Below are 26,485 nucleotides of genomic sequence, written 5' to 3' on the forward strand. Positions count from 1 at the left end.
AAATAAACAGACAAAGAATAATAAATATTATGATTTGAATTGAGATGAGATAAATAAAATAAAATTAAGAGAATCTAAGAGAGAGAAGAAGCTATATAAAAAATTGAAAATGGTAATATTGATATGGAATGGCATATAAAATGAATATGAATTTGAGTTGGTGTCTGTGCAAAGAGTTTTGACCAACTTTCAGCAACTTTCAGAAAAGATTTTTTTTTATTTATGTTTATATGTTTTGTGTTCTTATGTGTTTATGTTTGAATGAGTTAATAAAACCTTGGAGAAAGGTTAGAAAAGGACAATGGAGAGAAAGATAGAAGAAAATAAAGCAAGTTAGAAAGGGAAAATATGTGATTGTAAGGAAATGTGTTAATGTTGTAAAACTTTCAAATAATTTTTAGAAATTTTTAGAAAAAAGGTTTTATGTTTATCTTGTATGTTTTGTATGCTTTTAAAAATTAATAAAATTTGTTTAAAAAAAAAAAGAATTTGGGAAGGGGTGGAGGGAGGAGGGGTCCAGACTCTTTCCCCACCCTAGACACCATGAAGCTCATTCAAACTGATTTTAAAAATCAGCTTTTAATGATATATTGGCCTAGCTGAAAGTTGGCCCTTTTGGTGTACATCAAAAACAATGCACACATTTGGCAATTTTTGCAAAATAGTTCATGTACCAATTAGGGAGCCAAAACTAGTTTGGGCAGATGTATAAAATATGCCTTACAAGTGTTAGTTATCTTGGTCATTCGTCCTATGAAAGGAACTGCTTACTGGGACTACCTTTACAGAGATGTAGATTTGAATGACAAAATGCAATTTAGAGTTGTTACAGGTGGACCTATAATACCTATTATAACATCTTAAATTTGGGGCATGTTTTCCTAGGATTGTGTATCAGCTGATGCTTCAATGTTTTCCAAATTATGTTTTCCCCTTCAGATCCAGGTTATCCCAGTGTGCATTAGCTACATAAATATTGTAAGCTCATTGGCTATCTTTTATTCCTTTAAGAAATCCTACAATATGAAACATTACATGTTGTAAGCAATGATTCATCTTAATTCAACTGAACTCTCACTAGTTGCAATACACACCAAGACTCCAAAGCTGGATTTTAAAAAAATGCTGTTCTGTTTTTTCAATGCTTCCATCCATCAACCTTCATCCATAAAGCTGAATCTGCACTTTACAATTCATTGTCAAATCCAATCTACTTTTTAAACTATTCTGGTTAACAAATGTTTTTGCCTGTATATTTTTAATAGAACATTATCTTTGTTGTGTATTATAGCAAATAAGGTATAACCAAACAGTGCATTAAGAACTGTAACTCCATCTGGGGGTTTGTTGACATTGATAACCCACTCAGGTTTTTCTAGCCATTCAAGGCATCATTGAAGTGGTGCTCAGTCTGCATTTGGATATATACAAGCCTGGTACCTCATGTGGTTTTGGGCACTGAGTTGAGTTTTGTAACATAATTCAAGCCAATATTTTTAAACTATATTCTTTCACTATGCATGCCATTTTAATACACTTTTCTTTTAGCTTTGACAATGAAAATATACAAGTCAGATGTATTTCCATAAGACACAATCCACCTGAAATTAAAACTCTCTGAGGTCTTACCTGCTGTAAGTAGGGAAGAGAGGTGAGTACTGTATGTGTTTAATTCTTTCAGTATAACGAAGATGATTTAAAAGTATAAGGCTTTGCATGCTGGACATTCAAATACAAGGTTAGGATATACCCAGCTACTTCAGCCATGCAACAGGGTGAAGCAAACTTGCTTTAAATAAACATTGAAGGCAGTGATAAATGATTGCTGGTATCTGAGCAGGGCAACAAAACTTAGCACAGTATTTTTTATATATAGTGATGGGGTCTGGATTGTCTACAGTTAGCCAGAGAAAAGATTTGGGCTCAGGGTGGATAACTCAAAAATGTTGTTGACACATTGGGTGATAGCTGTGAAAAAGGCACATTCCATATTAGGGTTCTTTAAGAAAGGAATGAAATTAAAACTGCCAATATTATAATGCTTTTATACAAATCTGTTGGACATTGGCACCCGGAACACTGTGTACAGTTCCAGCCACCACTTTTAAAAATGAATGTAGCTGAGCTAGTAAAAAGGGCAGAAATGTGCAAGCAAAGTTATTGCTCGTCTGGAGAAAATTTATCAGGAAGAAGTTTTCCAACTTTCTCCAAATACTAGTAGTAGGCAATTTAATGACCACAAAGGGAGTTGTAAAGGTAGCCTATGAAATTCATTAGCACAAAATGGAGTGGCTTGGGTGCATTGAAACAAGGTTAGATTAATGCATGGAGGTCTATTAGGAACCAATAAATCTGTAGGACGCCTTCCAATACCAGCTGCACAGGAACAATGAAAGGAAAAGGTCTCCATCCTCTGATGTCAGCACCCCAGAGGCATCTGCTTGACCTTTGTAAGAAACCAATAACTGGGTCAAGATGGACTTGGCCTCAACTAACCTGGCTCCTATTATGCTTTTTTTAAAAAGCAGTCCAATCAAGCTACAAGCTACAAAGCAACAGCCCAATTGCTACAGTTGAAATACCTGAAACAACATTACTCCAAAGTTTTATGTATCCATGATTTGCTTTGAGTTCAGGATACTTGAGATAGTTCCTTTGAGGTCAGACACATTCGAGATTGAAATGTTTTGCACTACAGCCCATGGTGTTCCCAAGTATCCAGGAAAGGAATACTGCAAGAAGTTACTGAGCCATATAATGTACCACAATATTAATCTGCAAGTATTACTTTCCAGATTTTAGTTTTGGATCGAATAAGATTTTAAAAGAAGAAATAGCTTAATAAGTTATTTAGGCCACACATGTTCAGTGGTGTAGAAAGACAGCCATGACTGTGTCATATTTTACTTTGCTCTTATAAAGCTAATACTGGCAGAAAAACCCCACACACATTATGTTCCATAGCTTCCAGCTGTTCTTGCCCATTTATTCACATTCATTAATATAGACTAAGTGTCTGCTTCAAAGTATAAACTTTCCACTCAACTAGACTATTGTTTTAAATTCAGGATTCTTGGCAGACTGCAATTTAATTATCCACCTGATGTAGCTATTTAATTTGTGTTGAAATATAATATGAAATATTGATGAGGAGATTCTTTCCTTGTTCCAGCTTTTCTACATGTGCTGGACTGAATGTATATACAGTATTATGCTGTGCTGAGGGGCTTCCAAATGCAAATTATACATAGCAGAAGTACATTCCAAACTAAATATGTTCTTTTCCTTCAGTGATAATAGATGCATTTGACAGGAATTACATGGAATTTTATGAGGATTTCTGACCAATGTATCTTAACATGGAATTGCCCGCTAAAAGATGCATGAAAGAGAGAAAAGCTGGGAATTACCAATATAGAAGGGGGGAAATAACATTTTCAGATGTAACATGCAAAAGGCAGGATCCAAGTAACTGTGGAACTAATTTGGAACATCAGAAACTGTATTTTAATAAATCTTAGCACTAATTATATCTCTTTTCACATATATAATACATTACATTTATACTCTGCTTTATCTTTTGGGGTCTAAGGCAGCATACCTAGCACTTTTTCCTTCAATTGTTTCAATATCAGCCTTATGAAATAGGTAGGAATAAGACAGAGGTGGTATTCAGCAGGTTCTGACTAGTTCTGGAGAACCGGTAGTGGAAATTTTGAGTAGTTCGGAGAACCGGCAAATACCACCTCTGACTGGAGATTTTACAGTATCCTTCCCTTGCCACACCCACCAAGCCACGCCCACAGAACCGGTAGTAAAAAAAATTGAATTCCACCACTGGAATAAGATAGAATGACTGTCCTAAAGTAATTTACATGGTTGAAGAAGGAGTATGACCTGTGCTACTTCTTGGTCTTCAACACCAATAAGACCAAAGAGCTTATAGTGGACTATAGAAGGAACAGATCAAACATCCAGTCCTTGCTTATCAATGGAGACCGAGTGGAGCAAGTGGCCAGTTTTAAGTTTCTGGGTGTTACCATAAAAGAGGACCTGACCTGGGGTGCTCACATTGCAGCCCTGGTCAAAAGGGCCCAACAGAGTTTATACTACCTGAGACTTCTCAGAAAACAACTAAATAAAAAACTGCTGGTGACCTTCTACCACTGCATCACAGAGAGTATTTTAACTTACTGCACCTCTGTATGGTTTGCCAATTGCACAGTGGCAGATAGTACAGCACTCCAGAGGCTTAACGTCATTGCCCAGAAGATCATTAGTTGCCCATTCCCCTCTTTGGAAGAGTTTTATAGTTAACAGATAATCAGAGTTGGAAGGGACCTTGTAGGTCATCTAGTCCAACCCCCCCGCCCAAGCGGGAGACCCTACACCATTTCTGACAAATGGCAGTCCAATCTCTTCTTGAAAGTCTCAAGTGATGACGCTCCCACAACTTCCAAGGGCAAGCTGTTCCATTGGTTGATTGTTCTCACTGTCAGAAAGTTTCTCCTTATTTCCAGGTTAAATCTCTCCTTGTTCAGTTTCCATCCATTATTCCTTGTCTGGCTTACAGGCACTTTAGAAAGTAGCTTGACCCCTTCCTCTCTGTGGCAGCCCCTCAAATATTGGAAGACTGTTACCATGTCTCCCCTGGTCCTTCTCTTCACCAGACTAGCCAAGCCCAGTTCCTGCAACCGTTCTTCATATGCCTTAGTCTCCAGTCCCCTAATCATCCTGGTTGCTCTTCTCTGCACTTTTTCTAGAGTCTCAGCATGATTTTAAAATTGCTTTTCTCTCATCAGAAAGGGAAGGGATGTTGGGAACTGACTACGTATCTGAGCTACCAGGATTCTGTCCTTCTGAATGATGTGGATTCAGGATTGCTGCATTTTGCTTAAGGTGTATCTGCTGTTCGATAAAGCTATGAAGGCAAGTTGGCGTGACAAGGGGATACAAGCAGAGAAAGAAATTAGAAGGCTTTCTTCAAAGAAATAAATACTAGCTGTTTAAAAACTTTATTTTACTTTTGCCTAAAGAATTGTAAAAAAAAATCTGTCTCTTTTTACTTGCTTCAAGGTCAGTTTGTAGAAGGATGTGAGATTGGACCAAGCTGTAGACTTTTTTAAAAAATTCTTCTCCCTCATACATTCTAAGCCTCCCTCCCCCCCGCCCCCTTCTCCATGTGGCACAAGAAGCAAGTCAAGAACTATTTATGAGTTCTTGTGCAAATTCCTCAACTGATAAATTTAATTTCATGTTCTCTGGCTTAAGCAAAAAATAAAATACTTCATGCCCAATGCTCATGTAGAGATTATATTACACATAGCAAAACTTCAGCGAGCAGTACATTATGGGTTTAACCAGGAATTTCAACTACATGGCACTCTGAGAGTATGCTGCAATTTTATTGAATTCTATTGACATGATGTGTCCAGGCAAGTTAATACAGGAAGATCTCTTTACAATGGCTGTGTGAAGCTTCCAAGTTTGATTGGATTCAAAGGCAGTTTAGTCACCCCTGAAAGGACCAAATGGTAAAGACTGCAATGACAACACCATTAAAGCCAACCTCTTTAACACATTCCTTGGCTCAGTATTTGTAAACAGCAATGGATTGTGCCCAGTATTTCCTAGTCGAACCACAGACAACTACAATGATCTAATACATATCGATTTTACAGAAGTCATTGTTGCAAAAGCACTGTGCAATCTAAAACCATCTCTATCTATTGGACTGGACGGAATATGTGCCTACTTCTTAAAAAAGCTATCCACTGCCATAGCCAAACCTCTAAGCATAATCTTTGAAAAATCTTTCAGGACCAGCTCCTTGCCAAACCTATGGTCACAAGCCACGGTCATCCCCATCTTCAAAAAGGGAGACCCCAGCCTAGTTGAAAATTACAGACCAGTCTCTTTATGCTGCGTCACCTGTAAAGTCATGGAATCAATTATTAACCAATCCATTATCCTCCACTTAGAGATAAACAACCTACTCTCTAATAAATAATTTGGTTTCAGAAAAAAACTATCCTGTAATCTGCAATTCTTACACTGCAAAAACATATGGACTACACAACTCGATCAGGGCAAAGCAATAGACACAATTTACATAGACTTCTGTAAAGCCTTTGATTCAGTGGTACACGACAAACGACTACTAAAACTAAAATCTTATGGTATCTCTAGACACCTGCATAACTAAATAGAAGCATTCCTGTCAAACAGACAACAAATGTCCTACCTGTCAATGAATACTTCAGCTTCAACCATAACAATACAAGAGCACACAATAGATACAAACTCAAGGTTAATCACACCAAACTTGATTGCAGGAAATACGTCTTCAGCAACAGAGTGGTCAATGTCTGGAATACTCTACCTGACTCTGTGGTTTCTTCCCCAAACCCCAAAAACTTTAACCTTAGACTGTCTACTATTGACCTCACCCCTTTCCTAAGAGGTCTGTAGGGGGCGTGCATAAGTGCACCAACGTGTCCTCGGTCCCTGTCCTATTGTTTCTTTTTATTTTTCTTATATGTATCCATTTCATGTATTCATAACTATGTTTATACTTATACCTATTTTCTTGTAATCGCTTGACAAAATAAAATCAATAAAATAAAAAGTAAAATGCCATTGGTTTTTAAATGCTTGTGTAAAGCACATAATACAAGTTTAATAGCTTATAGTCCATGTATTAAGGAAATGCATGACATAATTCTAAAATATTCTAATTTATTTTCTAAGAAGGCAGTTGAAAGGAACACCGGAGTGCCTGCTGGGTTCCTATTCAAGACTACCCGTCTCGACTCCTCTACCCTGCATAGGCATTAACTGCTGTTGACCTATATCAATGCTGCCACCTGCTGTTTCCCCTTTTCATCTTTCCCCCTGAAAAAATCATCCTTTCTCAAATGCCTTTGGTTGATTTCTTTTCATGCCATATATTACAGAAATATGTAAATAAAACAAATAGATTAAAAAGGCTGTCTGGACATTTATGAGAAAAAGTCATTCTCCAAGCAATGCTATTTCTTTTCTTGGTGTACAAAAATTGCAAAAGAGAGTGACACCTGAAAAATCTACAAAGTCCCTTCCGTATGGTTTTGTCATACAGCCTGTTGGACTTGGCTGTATCTAACATCCCCATTCCCTCAACAACACAAACCTACGTGCTTTAGGCACATCGCATCTCATATCTCATTACCGTTCTGTATTGCATTCCAGGCACACATGGAAATGTGTCTGGTAACACAAGAGTGTTGTTGTGTAACACAATCCTCAAAATAGTTCAACATTAGACAGGAGTGCTGTTATCTTATCCAATAGGTAGCATGTAGCTTTCATTTAAATTCTAAATTAAAACACTCGGTTCCACAAACAGTTCTAAAGAACAAAAGTGTATTGATTCTTATTAAATGAAATTTATATGGCCGCCCATGGCATTGAAGGTGACCCTGGGCAGTCCAATAAAAAAAAAGAAATCCAACAAAAAAGTGCTTATACAATGTTAAAGTTAAATATTAAAATCACAAGTCTTGAGGGACTTACTGAATATCAATAGGGGTGGAATCAACCTAACCTAGGGAGGAGGGTAGTAAAATGTCCCACAAGATGAGTGCCACTAAGATTGCTTGCCTCCACCAAATTTAAGTCCCTGGCAAATGGTAATTATTTTCTTTATCAGATCTAAAGGGACAGTCTGATGTAATTGGGAAAGGCGGTCTTCTCGATAAATTTTGCTCATGCATGTAGACAGAACCTTTGGCAACTGCAATTCCCAATGTATTAAAGCATATTCATTTTAAGAATATTACTAATGATTCAAGATTATTGTATTGCTTTAGGGAGGTCTTAAGAAAAGGCATTGAACTGTTTTACATTCTGTACGGGTGAAACTCAAAACATTAGAATATCGTGCAAAAGTTCATTTATTTCAGTAATGCAACTTAAAAGGTGAAATTAATATATGAGATAGACTCATTACATGCAAAGCAAGGTAGTTCAAGCTGTGATTTGTCATAATTGAGATGATAATGGTTTACAGCTCATGAAAACCCCAAATCCACAATCTCAGAAAATTAGAATATTGTGAAAAAGTTCAATATTCTAGGCTCAAAGTGTCCCACTCTAATCAGCTAATTAAGTCATAACACCTGCGAAGGGTTCCTGAGCCTTTAAATGGTCTCTCCGTCTGGTTCAGTAGGAAGCACAATCATGGGAAAGACTGCTGATCTGACAGTTGTGCAGAAAACCATCATTGACACCCTCCATAAGGAGGGAAAGCCTCAAAAGGTAATTGCAAAAGAAGTTGGATGTTCCCAAAGTGCTGTATCAAAGCACATTAATAGAAAGTTATGTGGAAGGGAAAAATGTGTAAGAAAAAGGTGCACAAGCAGCAGGGATGACCGCAGCCTGGAGAGGATTGTCAGGAAAAGGCCATTCAAAAGTGTTGGGGACTTTCACAAGGAGCGGTCTGAGGCTGGAGTCAGTGCACCAAGAGCCACCACACACAGACGGATCCTGGACATGGGCTTCAAATATCGTATTCCTCTTGTCAAGCTGCTCTTGAACAACAAACAACATCAGAAGAGTCTTACCTGGGCTAAAGAAAAACAGAACTGGTCTGTTGCTCAGTGGTCCAAAATCCTCTTTTCTGATGAGAGCAATTTTTGCATCTCATTTGGAAACCAAGGACCCAGAGTCTGGAGGAAGAATGGAGAGGCACACACTGCAAGATGCTTGAAGTCCAGTGTGAAATTTCCACAGTCTGTGTTGATTTGGGGAGCCATGTCATCTGCTGGTGTTGGTCCACCCTGCTTCATTAAGTCCAGGGTTAACACAGCTGTCTACCAGGAGATTTTGGAGCACTTCATGCTTCCTTCCACAGACGAGCTTTATGGGGATGCTGACTTCATTTCCCAGCAGGACTTGGCACCTGCCCACACTGCCAAAAGCACCAAAACCTGGTTCAATGACTGTGGGATTACTGTGCTTGATTGGCCAGCAAACTCGCCTGACCTGAACCCCATTGAGAATCTATGGGGCTTTGCCAAGAGAAAGATGAGAGACATGAGACCGAACAATGCAGAAGAGCTGAAGGCCGCTATTGAAGCATCCTGGTCTTCCATAATACCTCAGCTGTGCCACAGGTTGATAGCTTCCATGCCACGCCGCATTGAGGCAGTAATTGCTGCAAAAGGGACCCAAACCAAGTACTGAGTACATATGCATGCTTATACTTTTCAGAGGTCCCATATTGTTCTATGTACAATCCTTGTTTTATTGATTGCATGTAATATTCTAATTTTCTGAGATTGTGGATTTGGGGTTTTCATGAGCTGTAAACCATAATCATCTCAATTATGACAAATCATGGCTTGAACTATCTTGCTTTGTTTTTTTTCTTCATCCTGATTGGTTGAGAGTCTTGGTCTGTGTTTATTGGTCTTGGAGTTTGCTGTGTTCTGCTTGATTGGTGTTTCTAATATCTTCTGTCTGTTTTTTTTGGCTCTTTTTGTATCTTGATTGGCTGGCAACATTGTGTTACTTTATTGGAGGCCTTTAGTGCAGCTTGGCTCCGGGTAAATGGACGGCTATCATTAGTTAGGAAGCTAGGTTTCATTCATGTAAGTACCCGCGAAAACTTAAGAAAACAAATATATATATATATATATAAAATCAAACTGTCCACTTAGGTAGCAACACTGATTGACAATCAATTTCACATGCTGTTGTGCAAATGGAATAGGCAACAGGTGGAAAGCATAGGCAGTTAGCAAGACATCCCCAATAAAGGAGTGGTTCTGCAGGTGGTGACCACAGACCACTTCTTAGTTCCTGTGCTTTCTGGCTGATGGTTTGGTTACTTTTGAATGCTGGCGGTGCTTTCACTCTAGTGGTAGCATGAGATGGAGTTTACAACCCACACAAGTGGCTCAGGTAGTGCAGCTCATCCAGGATGGCACATCAATGCGAGCTGTGGCAAGAAGGTTTGCTGTGTCTGTCAGCGTAGTGTCCAGAGCATGGAGGCGCTACCAGGAGACAGGCCAGTACATCAGGAGACGTGGAGGAGGCTGTAGGAGAACAACAACCCAGCATCAGAACTGCTACCTCTGCCTTTGTGCAAGGAGGGACAGGAGGAACTCTGCCAGAGTCCTGCCAAATGTCCTCCAGCGGGCCACAAATGTGCATGTGGCTGCTCAAACGGTCAGAAACAGACTCCATGAGAGTGGTATGAGGGCCTGACGTCCACAGGTGGGGGTTGTGCTTACAGCCCAACACCGTGCAGGATGTTTGGCATTTGCCAGAGAACACCAAGATTGGCAAATTCGCCACTGGCGCCCTGTGCTCTTCACAGATGAAAGCAGGTTCACACTGAGCACATGTGACAGACGTGACAGGGTCTGGAGGCGCCGTGGAGAACGTTCTGCTGCCTGCAACATCCTCCAACATGACCGGTTTGGCAGTGGGTCAGTAATGGTGTGGGGTGGCATTCCTTTAGGGGGCCGCACAGGCCCCCATGTGCCTGCCGGAGGTAGCCTGACTGCCATTAGGTACTGAGATGAGATCCTCAGACCCCTTGTGAGACCATATGCTGCTGCGATTGGCCCTGGGTTCCGCCTAATGCAAGACAATGCTAGACCTCATGTGGCTGAAGTGTGTCAGCAGCTCCTGCAAGGCAGATGCTGTGGACTAGCCCACCCGTTCCCCAGACCTGAATCCTGAGCACATCTGGGACATCATGTCTTGCTCCATCCACCAACGCCACGTTGCACCATACTGTCCAGGAGTTGGGGGATGCTTTAGTCCAGGTGTGGGAGGAAATTCCTCAGGAGACCATCTGCCACTTCATCAGGAGCATGTCCAGGCATTATAGGGAGGTCATACAGGCACATGGAGGCCACACACACTACTGAGCCTCATTTTGACTTTTTTTAAGGACATGACATCAAAGTTGGATCAGCCTGTAGTGTTTTTTTTCTTTAATTTTGAATGTAACTCCAAATCCAGACCTCCATGGGTTGTTAAATTTAATTTCCATTGATAATTTTTGTGCGATTTAGCACATTCAACTATGTAATGAAATAAGTATTTCATAAGAATATTTTTCATTCAGATCTAGGATGTATTTTGTGTTCCCTTTATTTTTTTGAGCAGTGTATATGAATATATATGTGTATGAAAAATTTTTGTATAAAATATTGTGCATGCAGGAGCTTGGGGAATCCCCGAAGCAGCTATCCTTTAGAATGGTGGACATGGCAATGTTTCATTCACAATAAACTGACCATCTTTTGACTAGCTCCAACTTCATGTTACCTTTCTTTATGCTATTGTTACTGCACATATCACAAGCTTGATTTTATACAAACGATCAGTTTCGCATTATTTTGCAACTGAATACTATTTCCCTCTTTATTCTTTGGCACCCCGCCCAACACTTTTACAGCAGTGTCACCCTTATTTCACTTACTTTCCATAGTATTTAAGATATTGAGGACCTACTCTCCAGTGCCAAAAATGTTTTTCAAGCCTGTTTTCTGTACAAAAATCTCTTTAATCAACAAGATTTTTTTTTATGGAATTGAATCTCCTATACCGAATTCATGCCAAGAAATAAATACAAAAGATGCAAAAACACAAATTGTGGTTTGCACCACTTCCAGATTTTTAATTTTAAATAAAACATTAACAAAATATGGAGCAGTTCTAATTCAAGTTACTCCAGTTCAGCACAAAAATTGCTACTTTGGCTGAGCAACTGAGAATCGCTCATCAGTGATTATCATGGGACTTCTTTATAGCTCATTCCATTTGAAATATTCTTAAACATTGTATTCAACTGTGACCTCTGAAAATTAAGTTTGCTTGTAAGCAAACCATGGCAGGCTACGAGTATTTTGTAAAAATAAAACTTTAGGTTAGGTCAGCATGTAAACAGCTGGAATAAACAGCCTGAGGTCACTGTGAGTTAGGCAGCCATATACATTTTCTTAAATCTGAATTTGCTTGTGGGAAGCCAACAGGAAAGGTCACAAATAGTGACAGTATCATTTCACAACCATCAAAAAGCAAGCCAGTTACTAAGAGCTCAGAGCTCAAATCATGTGACCACAGGGACACACTGCAATGGCCAGAGTTCAAGGACCAGCCTTTCAATATTATTCATTCACGCTGTTGCAGCTTCAGTCACTACAAGTGCTTGGTAAGCTAACTGTATTTCAAAAAACTTTTGACTTAAGGCAATTGTAGATTGCCATGTGACTATATAGTTGTATCTGATAATTTTTATACTTCATTGTACCATGTGTTTTTCTTCATTGTTCATCACTCAGTCTTTGTAGGTTTGTCATAAATTTATATAAATAATTGAATCATAAACCAGCAAAATACAAATATATTGTCAGCTCAAATGTATTTTATTTGTTCATTTCTTGCACTTGAAGTATTCTTCAATGACATCTTTGGCCTGAGATTCTTTGCCATAGTCCTACAACAAAACAATATATTACTATTCCACTAAATTATTGATTTAAACAATTTAATCAGTGTCCAGACTAGTAAATATTTACTGTTCTATTATAATTGCAGAATCAAGAAAAAAGGCAATTTAGATTAACAGTTGTTAACCATATCCTTTAGTTGAAAGAAAAATCCTTCCATAGAATATCAATGTGGCCTTTATTGGGACCTCAATGACTACAAAGTCTTCAAGGCTCGTACTCGGGCATTATTATTGCCAGCAATGATCTTCTGCAGAACATTTGTAGGTTAAGCAGATTTTGTCTTACTGGCAGCTCCTTGCTGTACTAAACAACTGTAGTAATTTAGAAGACTGCAATGGCAATAGAACATTACAAAAGAAGCTATCCCTTATCTCTCCGCCACACTTATTGTCTTGTCTATACAAACTAACATCCCTCCCCCCAAAAAAGGGTTTTTCCAACTTTTTCTACTATTTATGAGCAATGGAGCAACTTCTATATGGTAGGAATAAAATCCTCAACTTACAACTGTAATTGAGTTAGGAATTAGTCTTAAGACCCAGTGGCCATTAATTGGGCCATCGTGTGACTGTGTCCAATCTTACATTTTTTTTTTTGCTCATGGCTGTTAAATGAACCTGTTCTTCAATGGGTGCTATTTTGCCAGAAACTAGCAAAAAATTACAGTGTTATGATTGCAGGATGCTGCAAAACAGCTTTAAATGTAAGCTGAGCTGGCTGTCACATGTCCAAAATGCAATCACATGATTGGTGGGTGTAACTGATTGCTAGAACTCTGGAACAGAGTCTTAGGTAGGTTTTGGGAGGTCCATAACTTTGAACAGTCACTAAGTAACCAGTCATTAAGCTACCTGTACTTTAAATGCAATGCTCAAAGATATGTAGCATTTGCAGTTTTAAGGACCCTGTACAAGTATACAATTGAATAAATACGAATAATCTAAAATAAAAAGAACATGTCATCTTACTTTAACAACCACACAACTGCAACCCACAACTTTACGAGGTTTTCCTTCTCTGTCGATCTTGCAGAGACCTACCCACTCACCAAGCTTCTTGTTATCATCAACCTGTCAAGAGAGATTTTCATTTTGTTAGAAGTGCTAACAATACAAGGCAATAAAAGACAGAATCAAAGGTAGCTGTACACTCAGACCAACAGGGTAACAATTTGTGGTTGTTTTCCTCACAATTCTCAGTAGAGGGAGCCAAGTTATCATCACTGTACAGCATCACTAACTTTTTTTAACCAACACATCTGAACAGTTGCGTGATTTTACTATAAGCTATTTGATTATCTCACATTACCAATTCTATGTAAACCAGCTATTACCTTTATCAGGTTGATTTGATGTTCAGCACAGAGAGCTTCAACCAGCTTTACATACATAGGTTCATCACAATTGGATGCAAGAACGCAAAGATGGGCTTGACGTCTAAAATGGAAAAATTATCAAATAAAATTGGTAAGATAATGTATATGTTTCTTTAACATAGTTCTTTGGATTAATTTATTTGTAAGGTGTGACATAGAAAGACAGAGGGGATTACACTCACAAAGCCCAATTCATAATTTTCAATCATTTCCTAGTTTTGCTTTACCTACAGATTTTGGGAAGGCGATAAAGAAAGATGAACAATAGGGTACAGCTAAAATGTTTCTATGAAGCTAAATACATGAATTCATAGAGAAATTTTTAATACTAGTCACTAACTAGAAATATCTTAATGAAAGGAAGTCTTCATACAATTCTAAAATCAAAATCAGTTATCATAGAACTGTTACAATTTAAGTCATTAAAAAAATCGTTTACTACTTAGAAGTGGGTAAACCTAGCATAACCAACCATTTAATCATTCAAAGTTTATGCTATTGTTCCTGGCTTGTTTACTCACAAAGTAAACTCTTCTCGACAGGTTTGTCAGACTATCATTGTCACTCATAAAAAGAGTGAAGGGGTATCCGACTTTCATAGTCATCATTCAAACACTGTAGTTATCTTTGAATCTAATATACCACTTGCTGCTCACCTAGACACTTTCTAAAAATGTTAGAATGACATTACATCATCTTTGCCCTCTGGCTGAAATCTTAAATGCATTCCACTATTAAACTATACCAGGTCAACCTACCTGGCTATTTTCCCATATTCCCAACCCCTTGCTTCCCTCCCTTACATTTAATTAATTTTATCTTTCTGCTATCACTTTCCACATATCCATCCAATGGACCTACTTTACCTCACCATCACCATACTACTGGCCCTCCTTTCCCCTTTATCGCTCTCTGGATCAAGTCTGCTGGCACACATATGCATATGCTGTCTCTGTCCAGAGACCAAACATATGCTCTAGTTTAGTGCACATATTTGAAGCATTTGTGTTTTAATCCATGCACAGACAACTCGAAGTGACTGATTTAAACATCCAATGGCCGGCAGATCCTTAAAATATAGGATGTTGCATGGTCCCAGGAAAATGTATTTTGTGTCAGGGAAGATGCTGATGGAGTTGCATTGCTTCTTGTTACTGAACAAAGTATTTTCCAGAAAAGCAACTACAAAGCCCTGGAAAAGATACAGCTTCTCCAAAACATACCACACCCTCTTCAAGCAGCCTCCAAGTTGGGCTCAAACTGCTACACGTTTTTAGAATCTGGTGTGTATAGAAGAATACAGGTAGTCCTCAACTTACAACAGTTCATTTAGTGACCAAGTTCCAATGGAATTGAAAAGTGCCTTATGACCATTGCAGCATCCCCATGATCACATGATCAAAATTCAGACATTTGGGAACTGACTCCTACTTACAGATGCTTGCTATGTCCCGTGGTCACATGATCACCTTCTGTGACCTGCTGACAAGCAAAATCAATGGGGAATCCAGATTCACTTAACAACCATGTCGCTAACTTAAGGTCAGTGATTCACCTAACTGTGTGGCAAGAAAGGTTATAAATTGGGACAAAACTCACTTCAAATTTTTTCATTTAACAGAATTGTTGGGCTCAATTGAGGTTTTAAGCCGAGGACTACCTGTATTGTTGGAGGAAACAGTAACAGCAGCATGTTTTATTCCCTTTTCCAATATAACTGCCAAAGATCCCTAAATTTCATTCTGGAGCATCTTTCAGGATATTTTGAAAGACATAAACTCTAATGAAAACATAGCAAATAAAAGGTAAGACCTTCACCCAATTTGTCTCATACCAGGAATGCAAGACTGAACCCAAATGAAACTGAATTAAACATGGAATTGATGTATCATAACATACTTCACACTAATCGTTAACAAAATATTTGAGTCAATGTCAGCAATTATCTTGCAGTGTGAGGAGGGAAATTTGCAATTTAAGTCCCACACTTGATTTCACCTCACATTGATAACAGAACTACTGGCAGAATAGACTTTAACATTTAGAATATGTATGTTCTTAAATACATATTTAAGGACAAGTAGTATGCAAACATGAATCACATACAAAATCAAAGCAATAGGCTGTACAATCCCACTTTGATTTGGAGAAAATCTAAATCACTTACTTGTCCAAGGCTTTGGCAGCTTCACGAATTCCACGAGCTAATCCATCGTGGATAAGTGCAGTTTTCAGCACTTCTTGAAGGGCGGTGTTGACATCCATTATGCCTCCAGCAGTAATGCTATAAAACAAAAGTATGAAAATAAGCAAGCTAACGCATATAACATAATTCCTTATTTTTGATTGTAATTCTAATGGTAACCTGAAACACAAGGATGCAAAAGGTCTGAACAATGAAAAAGATGTACAAGTTCAAAACAGATATGAATTATGAGTACTAAGGAAAATTAAGAGCCCTTAACAAGTTAGAAATTAGGGGGAAAATAACCATTTCATACTTTGAGAAACATTGATTACAATGATTTAGACAAGCACCTGGACATAAAACACGTCTATGCCACTTCTATCAGAACATAAAACCAAGTCTATAAAATATGCATTTTAACAAGTACCTAGTGAATATATATAAAAAACCATCATCTGACATAGAGGGTGAGAAAATAAAAGGCACAAATGTTTTTTAAAAAAATCTTTTGTGCCTTTTTATTCCTGAGAGCCAGTTTGGTACAACAGTTAAGGTACAAGCCTAGAAAAGACTGCAATGTAATTCTGCCTTAGGTATGAACAACCTGTTAGATGACTTGGGGCAGAACAACTGTTCTTAGCCCAACTCAATAGGGTTGTTGTGGGGAAAATGGAGCATTGGTATATTAATCACTCTGAGCTGTATATATGAAAAAAGGGCAGGATAAAATTCTATTAAAAAAGCAGACTGGCATTTCAAAGTAGAAGAAATTGGTTATAATTATTTGAAACTCCAACATTATGCTATTTTTTTCCTCTCACAGCTGCTCTGAGTTTGGCTGTGGCTATTTCCTGTTACATTATAGCCTTTACTCCATTGTAATCCATACAAATTACACTGAAAAACTTTCCTAAACCCTTATTCCATCTCAAATGATGCCAGAACTTTATTATATCACTCCCTTCTATTAACACACTGGTGGCACACATTAATAGGTATATATTCTGAAAGTGTGTGTGTATATATCTATAGATGTGTGTGTGTGTGTGTGTATGTGTATGTCTATCTATCTATCTGTAGATTTTCACAGGTACAGGTATGTAGGTCTAGGTGTGTTTGGGTCTTCTCCGAAAGGTCACCAAGATACTCTTAATCTTACACGGGAAAAGACCCAAACACACCTACACATACACACATACATATATATATACACACACATACACACACACACACACATAAGACCTGGTTCTGCAAGTGGGCCTGGGGGTGTAATCTGCTGTCATGGGGGATGGGGGGGTTTCCAGATTTTGTTCTATTGTACTTTATTAGTTTGATTCTTTTTATTAGTTTTTATTTTTGATTTTAAATATGGTTACATTCTGTAAGCCACCTCAAGTCACCATGGCAAATAGGCAGCAACATAAATTAATATATGTGTGTGTGTAATTCAGATTTGTTCTGGTATTTTCCCACGTCTTTATAGTTTATATACCCGAACAAAGCTAAATACCATACATATAAATACCCGCGAAAACATATATGTGTATATATGTATACAAACACACACCCCACACACAAACATATTGCGCGATTACAGGAGCAAAAATGCTCCTGGCAGTAATCAGAGTGCGCTGGGGGGGGAAAACCCTGGGCCCCACCACGTGGAGCAAGCCAGCCGACAGGAGGCAGCGCTCTGTGCACGGAACCAAGGCTGGAGGGCCGAGGGCACAAGGCGAGCCCAGGAAGCACGCGCCGGCCCTCCAGTGGCCTCGTGGACACACCATTCCAAGTATCTCCGCCTCGCGCACCACTTACCCTTCCTCGGTCATGGTTGGTGGTAAATGCTCCCACCCGGAGTTCCTGAAAACAAGACAAATCCCCGTTAAACCTTCGAAGACGAAACCACCACCACCACCCCGGTTTTTCCTCCCCCACCCCGTCCCGAAGAGAGAAAAGAAATGCATAACCTTTAAAAAAATAAAAATAAAAATAAAACTGAACTCCTGGCCTACCAAAAACGCGCGCTTACCTTACCAATTCCACGAGTCGCGCGTTGAAAAGGAAGAGGTGGAGCCTCCGGGCTCTTATTTTACCCCCGCAAGGACCCCAGCCTCGCTCCTGAAAATAGGTGTCTGACTCAATTGCCTCTTTGAATAGGACCGGGGGGAAGGGAAACTGGTAGGAATTTCAAAGGTTAAAAACAGAACCAGGCGCCATCCTATATCGAACTCGAACGTCGCGTGTATTCGGGGCGGAGGGAATCTTTGAAGCACTGAGGCCGGCAAGGGTCTTCAAACTTGGCAAGTTTAACACTTGTGGACTTCAACTCCCAGAATTCCTGAGCTAACATGACTGGAAGAGGAGTTCTGGGAGTTGAAGTCCACAAGTCTTAAAGCTTTCAAGTTTGAAGACCCCTGACTGAGAGCTTTGCCAATAGGTGTCCATGCTAACTGCCGGAAGTATATTCCTCGGCTACTACAGCACCCGAAAGGCACGAGGGAGGCTTGTTTTCAGGAGTTTTGATTGGACAATAGAAGCGATTGCTGAGTATAAAGATATTGGCTATTTGTGTAATGTATAAATTATTAAGGACAAGGTACATTTCTGTTACTTTAGTGTTTTACCAAATGCACCTGATTGGTTTTTTAAAACTTGCCTTATAAAAGATCGCCGTAAAAACAGATGCACGCAACTGAATTGCGTTTCTCACGCGTTCATCTTCACCCCCTTTCGCCTAATACGGGGACTAGTAAATAGGTGCATGGTGCTTGGAGGTAAATAAAACCCAAGTCGTCACGCAGGTCAACATCAGACAGATGTCAAATATTATTTTAGTGTAATTATAATTCTATTTTTTTTAAAAAAGGCATTCGACATTACTCGGTAATAGATAATTTTGTTGATTGCTCAAACCTACCATTCCTAATTCTAAACCAGTTTTTAAAATTAGTAAGTACTCCTTGAGTTACTGTGTGTTGAGTTACTTGAGTTCTGTGCTGAGTGCGGCACAGAACACACTCTTCTAACAAAATTTTAGAGTAAATTGAAGCAAAGTGTTTGGTATATGTTCCTCGTTCACAAAATGTTGTTGGAACTCCATACGATGTCCTGGATTTAAAATCTTAGGTTTTTCTCCCTGATTCTTCCACCTTTCCTCCCCAATTAAAATACCTCCCAAGTGGAAGACAGAATGTTTTTTTTATACCTAACACTAGGTGGCGCTCTTTGCATGGCAACAACGCGAACCAGTTGTTGTTTGTCAGTACAACATGTGTACAATGAGATTGGCTGAGCCTCCCTTCGTGCACCCCTCCCAACACAAGTCACAGTGAGGATAGAAGTCCCTAACCCAATTCCAATCTTATTAACCAAGGGCCCCCCCCCCCCCACCCGACCACCCCCGCCCCCCCGAAAAAACACCCCCACGGTGTGGAACCCCCCCCCCCAAACAAAATAAAACAACAAATTCCCCCCAAAAAAACCCCAACCAAAACCCCCCCCCAACCCCCCCCCCCCCCAACCCCCCCCCCCCCCCCCCCCCCCCCCCCCACAACCAAACCCGCCCCCCCCCCCCCCCCCGAAGACCGCACCCCCCTACGTGACCTTGTTGCACAACGCACCGGGCCCACAAGTCTGTCGTACTATGTTGACATGAAGTTATTTTCCATTCAGAAGTATGACAGCCCACAGATAGAAACTGTTTTTCAGCCTGTTGGTGCGGCTGTCTATGCTTCTATATCTCCTATCCGAAGGTAGGAGAGTGAAGAAGTGCTGACTGGGATGTGAGTTGTCCCTGAGAATTTTCCTCACTCTTCTAAGGCAGCGAGCCCTCTAGTAGTATCAGGGAACAGCCCACGATGTTTTGTGCTGAACCAGTTGCAGCAAATTGTGAAACTGTGTGATGTCAAGTTTCCTTTTGCTAGGAAGTTTGGTTGGATTGCACAAATGAATTTGTAAAACATAAACATGTAAGGTTCCAATAAAAGGCTCTCTTATGAGGAAATAATACTTTGAACTCCATGGAAAACTCATTTCAGTGGACAGTGATGGCTTCAGTAAATATGCTAATAGAAGTAGTAGAGCACTATGCATCCTATTTCAAAAGTTGCCCTACCAAAGCATTTTTTAACTTGTTAGTTTCTAAGGCTATTCCTGTGCAAATCCATTTGGGTAAAATTTATATAGATTTAAAGAAAACTGTAGATATACTCCTATAGCGACTGTGTAAATTAGCACTGTGGACTTTTCATTACGTTTAGTAGAATTTGCATAAAATATTGGCTAAGAAAAATGCATTTGGTTTACTTCTGAGCATCACACAGGATCACACAACAAATCTGCATGGCAGTTTTGGAAAAAGCTCAAATGTGTAACATCTTAAAAAGTAAAGGAGTCAAAATTTTAGCATCACTTCTGAAGCTGAGGGCATTTTTACTTATGTTGATTGCCTGAATTTCAAAATAATTCATAAATTTCTTTATCTAGAGCACGGATGTCAAACTCATGATGACACGTTGTCACATGACGTATCGCAACTTTTTTTCCCCTTTGCTAAACCGGGGGTAGATGTGGCCAGAGCATGATGTATCCGGCCCGCGGGCCATGAGTTTGACACCCCTGATCTAGAGGTGCTCATTTAAGAAGACTGACAGACTTTAAAAGTAGAGAGATAAATATTCACAAGTTAAAGATACAATTGTTCTAAATATTTTAATGTTTTCTCCAACTTTAGCTTCAGTTTTGCAGAATGCAGTGAAGGTAGACAAAGGTGGGTTGGATACCACATGGAGAGAAATTTTATTTGGGTGTAACTTTGGTTAATAAGAACCAGAATTTCGTCCTCAACACTGGAAGTGGTAAGAGAAGAGGAGGAAGGAAGGAAGGAAGGAAGGAAGGAAGGAAGGAAGGAAGGAAGGAAGGAAGGAAGGAAGGAAGGAAGGAGAGGAGAGGAGAGGAGGAGGAGGAATAGGAGAAGGAGGAGGAGGAGGAGGAGGAGAAGAAGGAAGAAGGAAGAAGGAAGAAGGAAGAAGGAAGAAGAAGAAGAAGAAGAAGAAGAAGAAGAAGAAGAAGAAGAAGAAGAAGAAGAAGAAGAAGAAGCTTTGTCTGGAACTTAGTAGCTTTGGTAAGAAGTTGTAATTTTTGGTTTTGTTTGTTTCTTGTCAGCCTGCTGTGACCTACCAAGTACTGCGCCCATCTATCATGCAATGAATGGAACCACTGCAAAGCAGTGCCTCAAATTCTGTAACTCTCTTAAATTGGTTAGAAGGATATTAAAGTACCATGGTATTAAAATACCAATGTAACAGGATTACAAGTGGAACACTACTATCTTCCAGGTCCTGACACATACAATTCATCATCCAGAACAAGCAATACCATTTTCATTCCATGATCAGGCATGAATCCTGACTGAAAAGAGTCTAAACAATTCGCATTTATTAGGGCACTTTGAAGACAACTTCTCACTCCCTAAATGGGATGTTTAGAGACTGATTGATAATTATTAAGTATTGCTGAACATAGAGTAATGGAAATGATTTGAAGATAGAAATATATTTTGTTTTCACAGAGCAAATTTAGTTTAAAACATTTAGACTCTTCTCGGGTTTATGATTTGTGAGATCCTTATTATGCACCTTCTTTTCCATATAGGGATAACATGAAATGTCCCAATGGTACATTGGTTAAAGAACAGAACTGATACTGGGAGATTCTCTCAGCTCTTATCTCTCCTACAGGATCATTTGGGGGGAAAAGGAGGAAGCAACACTATCTTGTGTTCCTGCAGGAAAATCTGATTTGAATCTAATAAATCAACATATTTGCTGGGTTTATAGGATTATCTGAAACACAAACTAGCAAATCACATTTAATCTATTATGCACACTCAAACCCATGTGCTCAGTTAATATGGTGCAGTTTACTACAGGAACCAAGAAGATTACTTATTTTCAATAAATCATAATTGTTAATCATGCATAACAAACATAGCCAACATTTGGACTGGTACATTGAACTTCATGTGACTAGTTTGGTTTCTAACTTAAAATATTAAATGAACACATAGCTTGTAAAGCAGATTTTAGGATTTTAATCAGTTGTAATTTATTAACTACATTGTAGATAAATAAGCCATAAATTGGCATACATGAATGAAAGGCAGAAAATGCCCATTAAAATGTAAGGCAAAACACTAAAAGCAATCATAATTTACTGTAAAAGGCATGTGGAAGAATTTAGACAACTTTAATATGCCATAAATCATGTCTTACTAACCACAGTGGCCTGAATTCAATACATTAACTTAAACCACAGTGTAGTGTAAATCAAAGGTCTTCAAACTTGGGCAGTTTAAGACTTGTGGACTTCAACTCCCAGAATTCCTGAGCTAACACGACTGGAGGAAGAATTCTGGAAGTCGAAGTCCACAAGTCTTAAAGCTGTCGTTTTAAGACCCCCGGTGTAAATATATAAAACTAAGTGCATTTCCAAGTGACCATTAGAATACAATTAAGGTTCGGCTATATCCCATTTGTTTATTTCTCATTTACTTAATTTCTGGTTGATATCAAAAAGCTAAGCAGGACTACTTAATACTTAGATCAAGTTTTTTTTTTTAACGTCAACTGGGAAGTAAAGAAAAATAAATAAATAAAATCCGGAAGAAAGCAATACCGGCTGTTGTAAAGAAGACAGCAGGAGCAGAACGTAACTCGAAAGAAAGTTTTCATCCTTTATCTCAAAAGGGCGCTGAACCGTGCCTGGGTTATCGTCATAGTAATAAATCTGGCTTGCTGACAGGTGAGTAAGTATGAGATAATTTCCGAATCGCAGCGGGCTAACTATTTAACGTCCCCAGCCTTGGCTAGATGTCGGCTTCCGGCTGAATCGGAATTGCATGCTCTGGACCTCTTGTGGCGCTTAGGAAGTTTCTGACCGCGGCGACTGAACTTTACCGACTCTGTGAGGGTGGACCTCCAGAAGACAGGCAGGCAGGCAGGGAGGCTGCGCCTCCGCTCCTTTCCAAGCCGCTTTACAGCTGGAAACCCGCGGCTATGGAAAGCTACCAAGCGGTGGGTCCCCCGGATGGCGAGAGTCCAGGTGAGAGGGGCCAGAGCCGTTGTCGGCATTCCTGGGGTATTTTTCTCCCCTCTCCTCAGTGCTCCCATCAGAGGAATGTCAGTCCGGAATTACAAGCAGCCCTGCGTTCTCCACATAGTTGATCATATGTAAGGCCAGTGGATTTTAACTGCTCTATCCTTCGAAAGAGGTTATGCAATGGTATTGATTCCTGTCAAGGTGCCTAAGTTTTCTTGCCAAGTCCTATACTTTTCTTGGCAAGACAAGATTTCTTTGCCTCTCCCTTTAAAATAGTATTACTTAACGCCCATCTAGATCTTCTTCTTTGTCCTTTCCATTTAATTGTCATTGGATTGTGATCTGCCCAAGTACTTGTTTCAATATTTATTTCTTGAATATTAGTTAACAATTCTGTTGACATCCATATCATATCTATTCTGGATCATGATAAGTGTCTATTTGAGTAGAAGGTGTATTGTGTAGTTTTAGCATTTCTTTCTCTCCATGTATCTTTTAAGTTTATTTCATCTACCATTTTAAAAAAAGATTTAGGGAGAGTCTTTCTATTTTGCTTTATTGTTTTCTGTGTTGTGTAGTCCAGTTTATTGTCTACAATTCCATTAAAATCTCCTATCATAACTATATTAACATAGTCCAGTTCAACTATTTTCATATGTAATTTTTTATAGAATTCTTCTTGATTGTCATTTGGGGCATAGATTGCAATCAGGAGTGTTTTCGTATTATTGTCCATTATTTCCACCATTAATATTCTTCCGTTGTCATCAGTATAAATCAATTTTGCTGAGATGGTCTCTTTAATATATAAAACCACTCCTCTTTTCTTACATTGTGTCAAGGAAGTGAATATTTTCTCTAATTTTGGCTGTATCAACAATTGTTCATATTGATTTTTAATATTTACTTCTTGTAGGCAGATTATATCAAATTTTAATTTCTCTAATTTATGAAAGATTTTCCTTTTAACAGCTGAGTTAAGTCCATTTATATTCATTGTAGTCAATTTTTTCTCTTCCATGGTTATATTGTGTAATTAGGTTTGACAGCTCTCGTGGATCTTGGTTCACGTTCTTTAGCTTCCTCCTTTCCACCTACTGCACCTTCTTCTTTTTCAGTCATCATTTGGGAGTCCTCTTGGAATTCAATTAATGAAATTTCTTTTTCTGCCTCTTCCTCCCCCTCTGAAAAATTCTGTGTAAAATGATTCAGCTTTCTCAATTGAATCAATTCTATATCTCTGTTCTTGCCATGTGAATATTAAACCTTCTGGAATCAGCCATCTATAATTCACCTCTTTTTTAAGTAACAATTTGGTCAAGAATCGGTATTCCCTTCTCATCTCTCTCACTCTTCTAGGTACTTGTTTCAAGACCACAATCTCCTTATCTTTGTATTTCAATGTTTTCTCTCTTGCCACTTGCAATATTTGTGTTTTAATGGCTTTCTTTGTAAATCTAATGTGAACTTCTCTTGGTAAGCTATTTCTCATCGCATATCTTGTGAAGACTCGATAAACCTCATCTATTCCATCCATCATCTTCTCTTCAGTTATTTTCAAAGTTTCAGCCAATATTTCTATCATTATCTCAGCTAGATTTTGTCCTTTTTCCTCTATGTTTTGGAATCTAAGATAAAATTCTGATCTGTCCATCTCTCATCTCAGCATACCACTTTTATCTTGTTCAACCACAGTTAATCTGTTATTAATGTCTCCAATCTTCTTGTCTCTTTGTTTTCTTCTTCTTCAATTTTTTGGAGTCTTTCATCATACTTCATCATCATTTGTTGGATGTTCTCCACTTTTACATCAGTTTTCCCTGTTCTTTGTTCAATATTCTCTGTTCTTTGTTCAATGTTCTCTATTCTCTTTTCAATATTCTCTGATCTTGTTTGAATATTTTGAATTCCTTGCATAATCATCTGTAGGGTCACTTTTTCTTGTTCTTTTTCTTGCCTTAACGTTGTCTGTATTGAACATTGTCCTCCAGATGGTGGAGATGGTGGAGAGGAAGAAGTAGAAGTTGAGGGACCAGGAGCTGTTAATTTCCTACTCATTTTGGGCAATTCAAAATCTTCAGGTTCTTCTAGACCTTAATCCAATTGTGAAATAACCAATTGCAGTTCCAAATAAAAATAGTATGGAAAAAGAAGCCAAATAGTAATAATAATAAAAGAAAAAAAAATTCTTCAGGTTCTTGTATACCTTAATCCAATCGGTTGGTTAGATAACAATAAAAATTCAAAAAAGACCATAAGCACACACAAAAAAGAAAAAGTTGTAAAATCCTAAAAAAGGCAAAAAAGTGAAGAATAAAAGGCTAAAAAAAGAAAGGAAAAATGTTTCAGGTTCTTCAACACCTTAATCCAATTAAGAGGTCTCAAATATAAAAGGATGCATAAAAAATAAACCAAAAAAAAGAAAAGAAAAATCAATATGGAAGGTAGATGGAAAGACAAAAGTACCAGAAAGGGAGAGAGAAAAAAAGGCTACTCCTTAAAAAGAAAAAGGAAACATTAATACTAAAACTTTTCCTTTAAAATAAAAAGCAAGCGTAGAAATTTAACTTCCAAAGAGAAGAAAAAAAAAAAACAAAGACAAGTTCCAAAGAGCTGAAAATCCAAATAGCTATTACAAAAAAAAGTAAACTGATGAGGAGGGGTAGCACAGCTTAGAAAAATTAAAAAGAGCACACTGCACTTTGTTTAATTATTCAAGGCTCTTGTTATAACTCTCTTCTCCGAAGACTTAGCACCTTTTCTTCTCCTATAAGCTTCAACACCAGACTCCAGCTGTTGATAGAAACCCAGAAGAGTGTTAAGCCTGGATTCCCCAACGGGTGTTAAGGAAAACAAACTAAACAGAACGTGCAGCGAAGTCAGATAGGAAGACAGGTAAATGTGTGAGATAAGTTTTTTAGTTAACACGCGGTAAAAATACAGATACGCTTGTGCTATCAAAAATATAGTTTATTCCATTTAAGAATTATAGCATAGTCAAAATAAACGGTCCATTAGTCATATATCATTTCAGTCAAGTCTTGTCGGGGATACTCTATTTGCAAAGTCCGTGTTGAATAGCCAGTGTCAGTTCACTTACAATAAATCAGTCAAATATTTATCTTCTCTCCGTTGAGAAAAATCAACACTCCTTTTTCTCTCCCGTTCCAGCGAGAACGCAGTCATCAATCCATCCAGTAATTAGGGATCAGTAAGCCAGAGAGAGAGAGCTGCAATTGCCTCGCTTCTTATATAGTGCTTTTACAACCACACCCTTAATTACATTCTTGCAGTTAAAGTTACACACACTTT

General features: G+C 38.6%; 2 protein-coding genes, 1 long non-coding RNA gene and 3 other non-coding genes across 8 annotated transcripts in view; 1 reads left to right on the plus strand and 5 right to left on the minus strand.

Annotated features, from left to right (window-relative positions):
* Positions 1-12,404: 12,404 nt before the first annotated feature.
* RPS12 (ribosomal protein S12) lies at positions 12,405-18,136 on the minus strand. Its single transcript, XM_026666125.2, has 6 exons — positions 18,105-18,136; positions 17,891-17,935; positions 16,055-16,171; positions 13,846-13,948; positions 13,481-13,582; positions 12,405-12,496 (listed from the first exon to the last, which is right to left on the minus strand). Exons 2-6 carry the CDS (start codon positions 17,902-17,904, stop codon positions 12,434-12,436), a joined length of 399 nt encoding a protein of 132 aa, XP_026521910.1. The 5' UTR covers positions 17,905-17,935; positions 18,105-18,136; the 3' UTR covers positions 12,405-12,433.
* On the minus strand, positions 12,677-12,803 carry LOC113411282 (small nucleolar RNA SNORA33). Its single transcript, XR_003370761.1, has one exon. It is a non-coding gene; the product is annotated as a small nucleolar RNA SNORA33 (small nucleolar RNA).
* LOC113411277 (small nucleolar RNA SNORD100) lies at positions 13,654-13,743 on the minus strand. Its single transcript, XR_003370758.1, has one exon. It is a non-coding gene; the product is annotated as a small nucleolar RNA SNORD100 (small nucleolar RNA).
* Positions 14,420-15,256, minus strand: LOC148132912 (uncharacterized). The gene is made up of 2 exons (XR_015750631.1): positions 15,157-15,256; positions 14,420-14,626 (listed from the first exon to the last, which is right to left on the minus strand). It is a non-coding gene; the product is annotated as an uncharacterized LOC148132912 (long non-coding RNA).
* Positions 14,430-14,501, minus strand: LOC113411280 (small nucleolar RNA SNORD101). The gene has a single exon (XR_003370760.1). It is a non-coding gene; the product is annotated as a small nucleolar RNA SNORD101 (small nucleolar RNA).
* Positions 18,137-22,511: 4,375 nt separating the features above from the next.
* The window catches only part of SLC18B1 (solute carrier family 18 member B1), a 44,389-nt gene continuing 40,415 nt past the window's right edge, over positions 22,512-26,485 (plus strand). Inside the window, exon 1 of one of the 3 annotated variants that reach the window (XM_087971495.1) lies at positions 22,512-22,876. Coding sequence is in view for 2 of the 3 variants with exons in the window: in XM_026666123.2 (XP_026521908.2) it covers positions 23,131-23,176 (46 nt within the window). In the remaining variant the exon portion in view is untranslated. Of the gene's footprint in view, positions 23,177-26,485 lie in introns of all 3 variants that reach the window. The other 2 variants (XM_026666123.2, XM_087971481.1) reach the window with 2 other exon arrangements.

This window comes from Notechis scutatus, chromosome 1 (genome assembly GCF_049901735.1).
Source record: "Notechis scutatus isolate UNSWTSFEM ecotype Mainland chromosome 1, rNotScu1.2, whole genome shotgun sequence".
NCBI classification, from domain to species: Eukaryota; Metazoa; Chordata; class Lepidosauria; order Squamata; family Elapidae; genus Notechis; species Notechis scutatus.

Coding starts and splice junctions, on each gene's coding strand:
- RPS12 (XM_026666125.2), bottom strand. Junction 13,583..13,845: donor ATCAAATCAACCTGATAAAG/GTAATAGCTGGT, acceptor CTCTCTTGACAG/GTTGATGATAACAAGAAGCT. Junction 12,497..13,480: donor GCAGTTGTGTGGTTGTTAAA/GTAAGATGACAT, acceptor GTTTTGTTGTAG/GACTATGGCAAAGAATCTCA.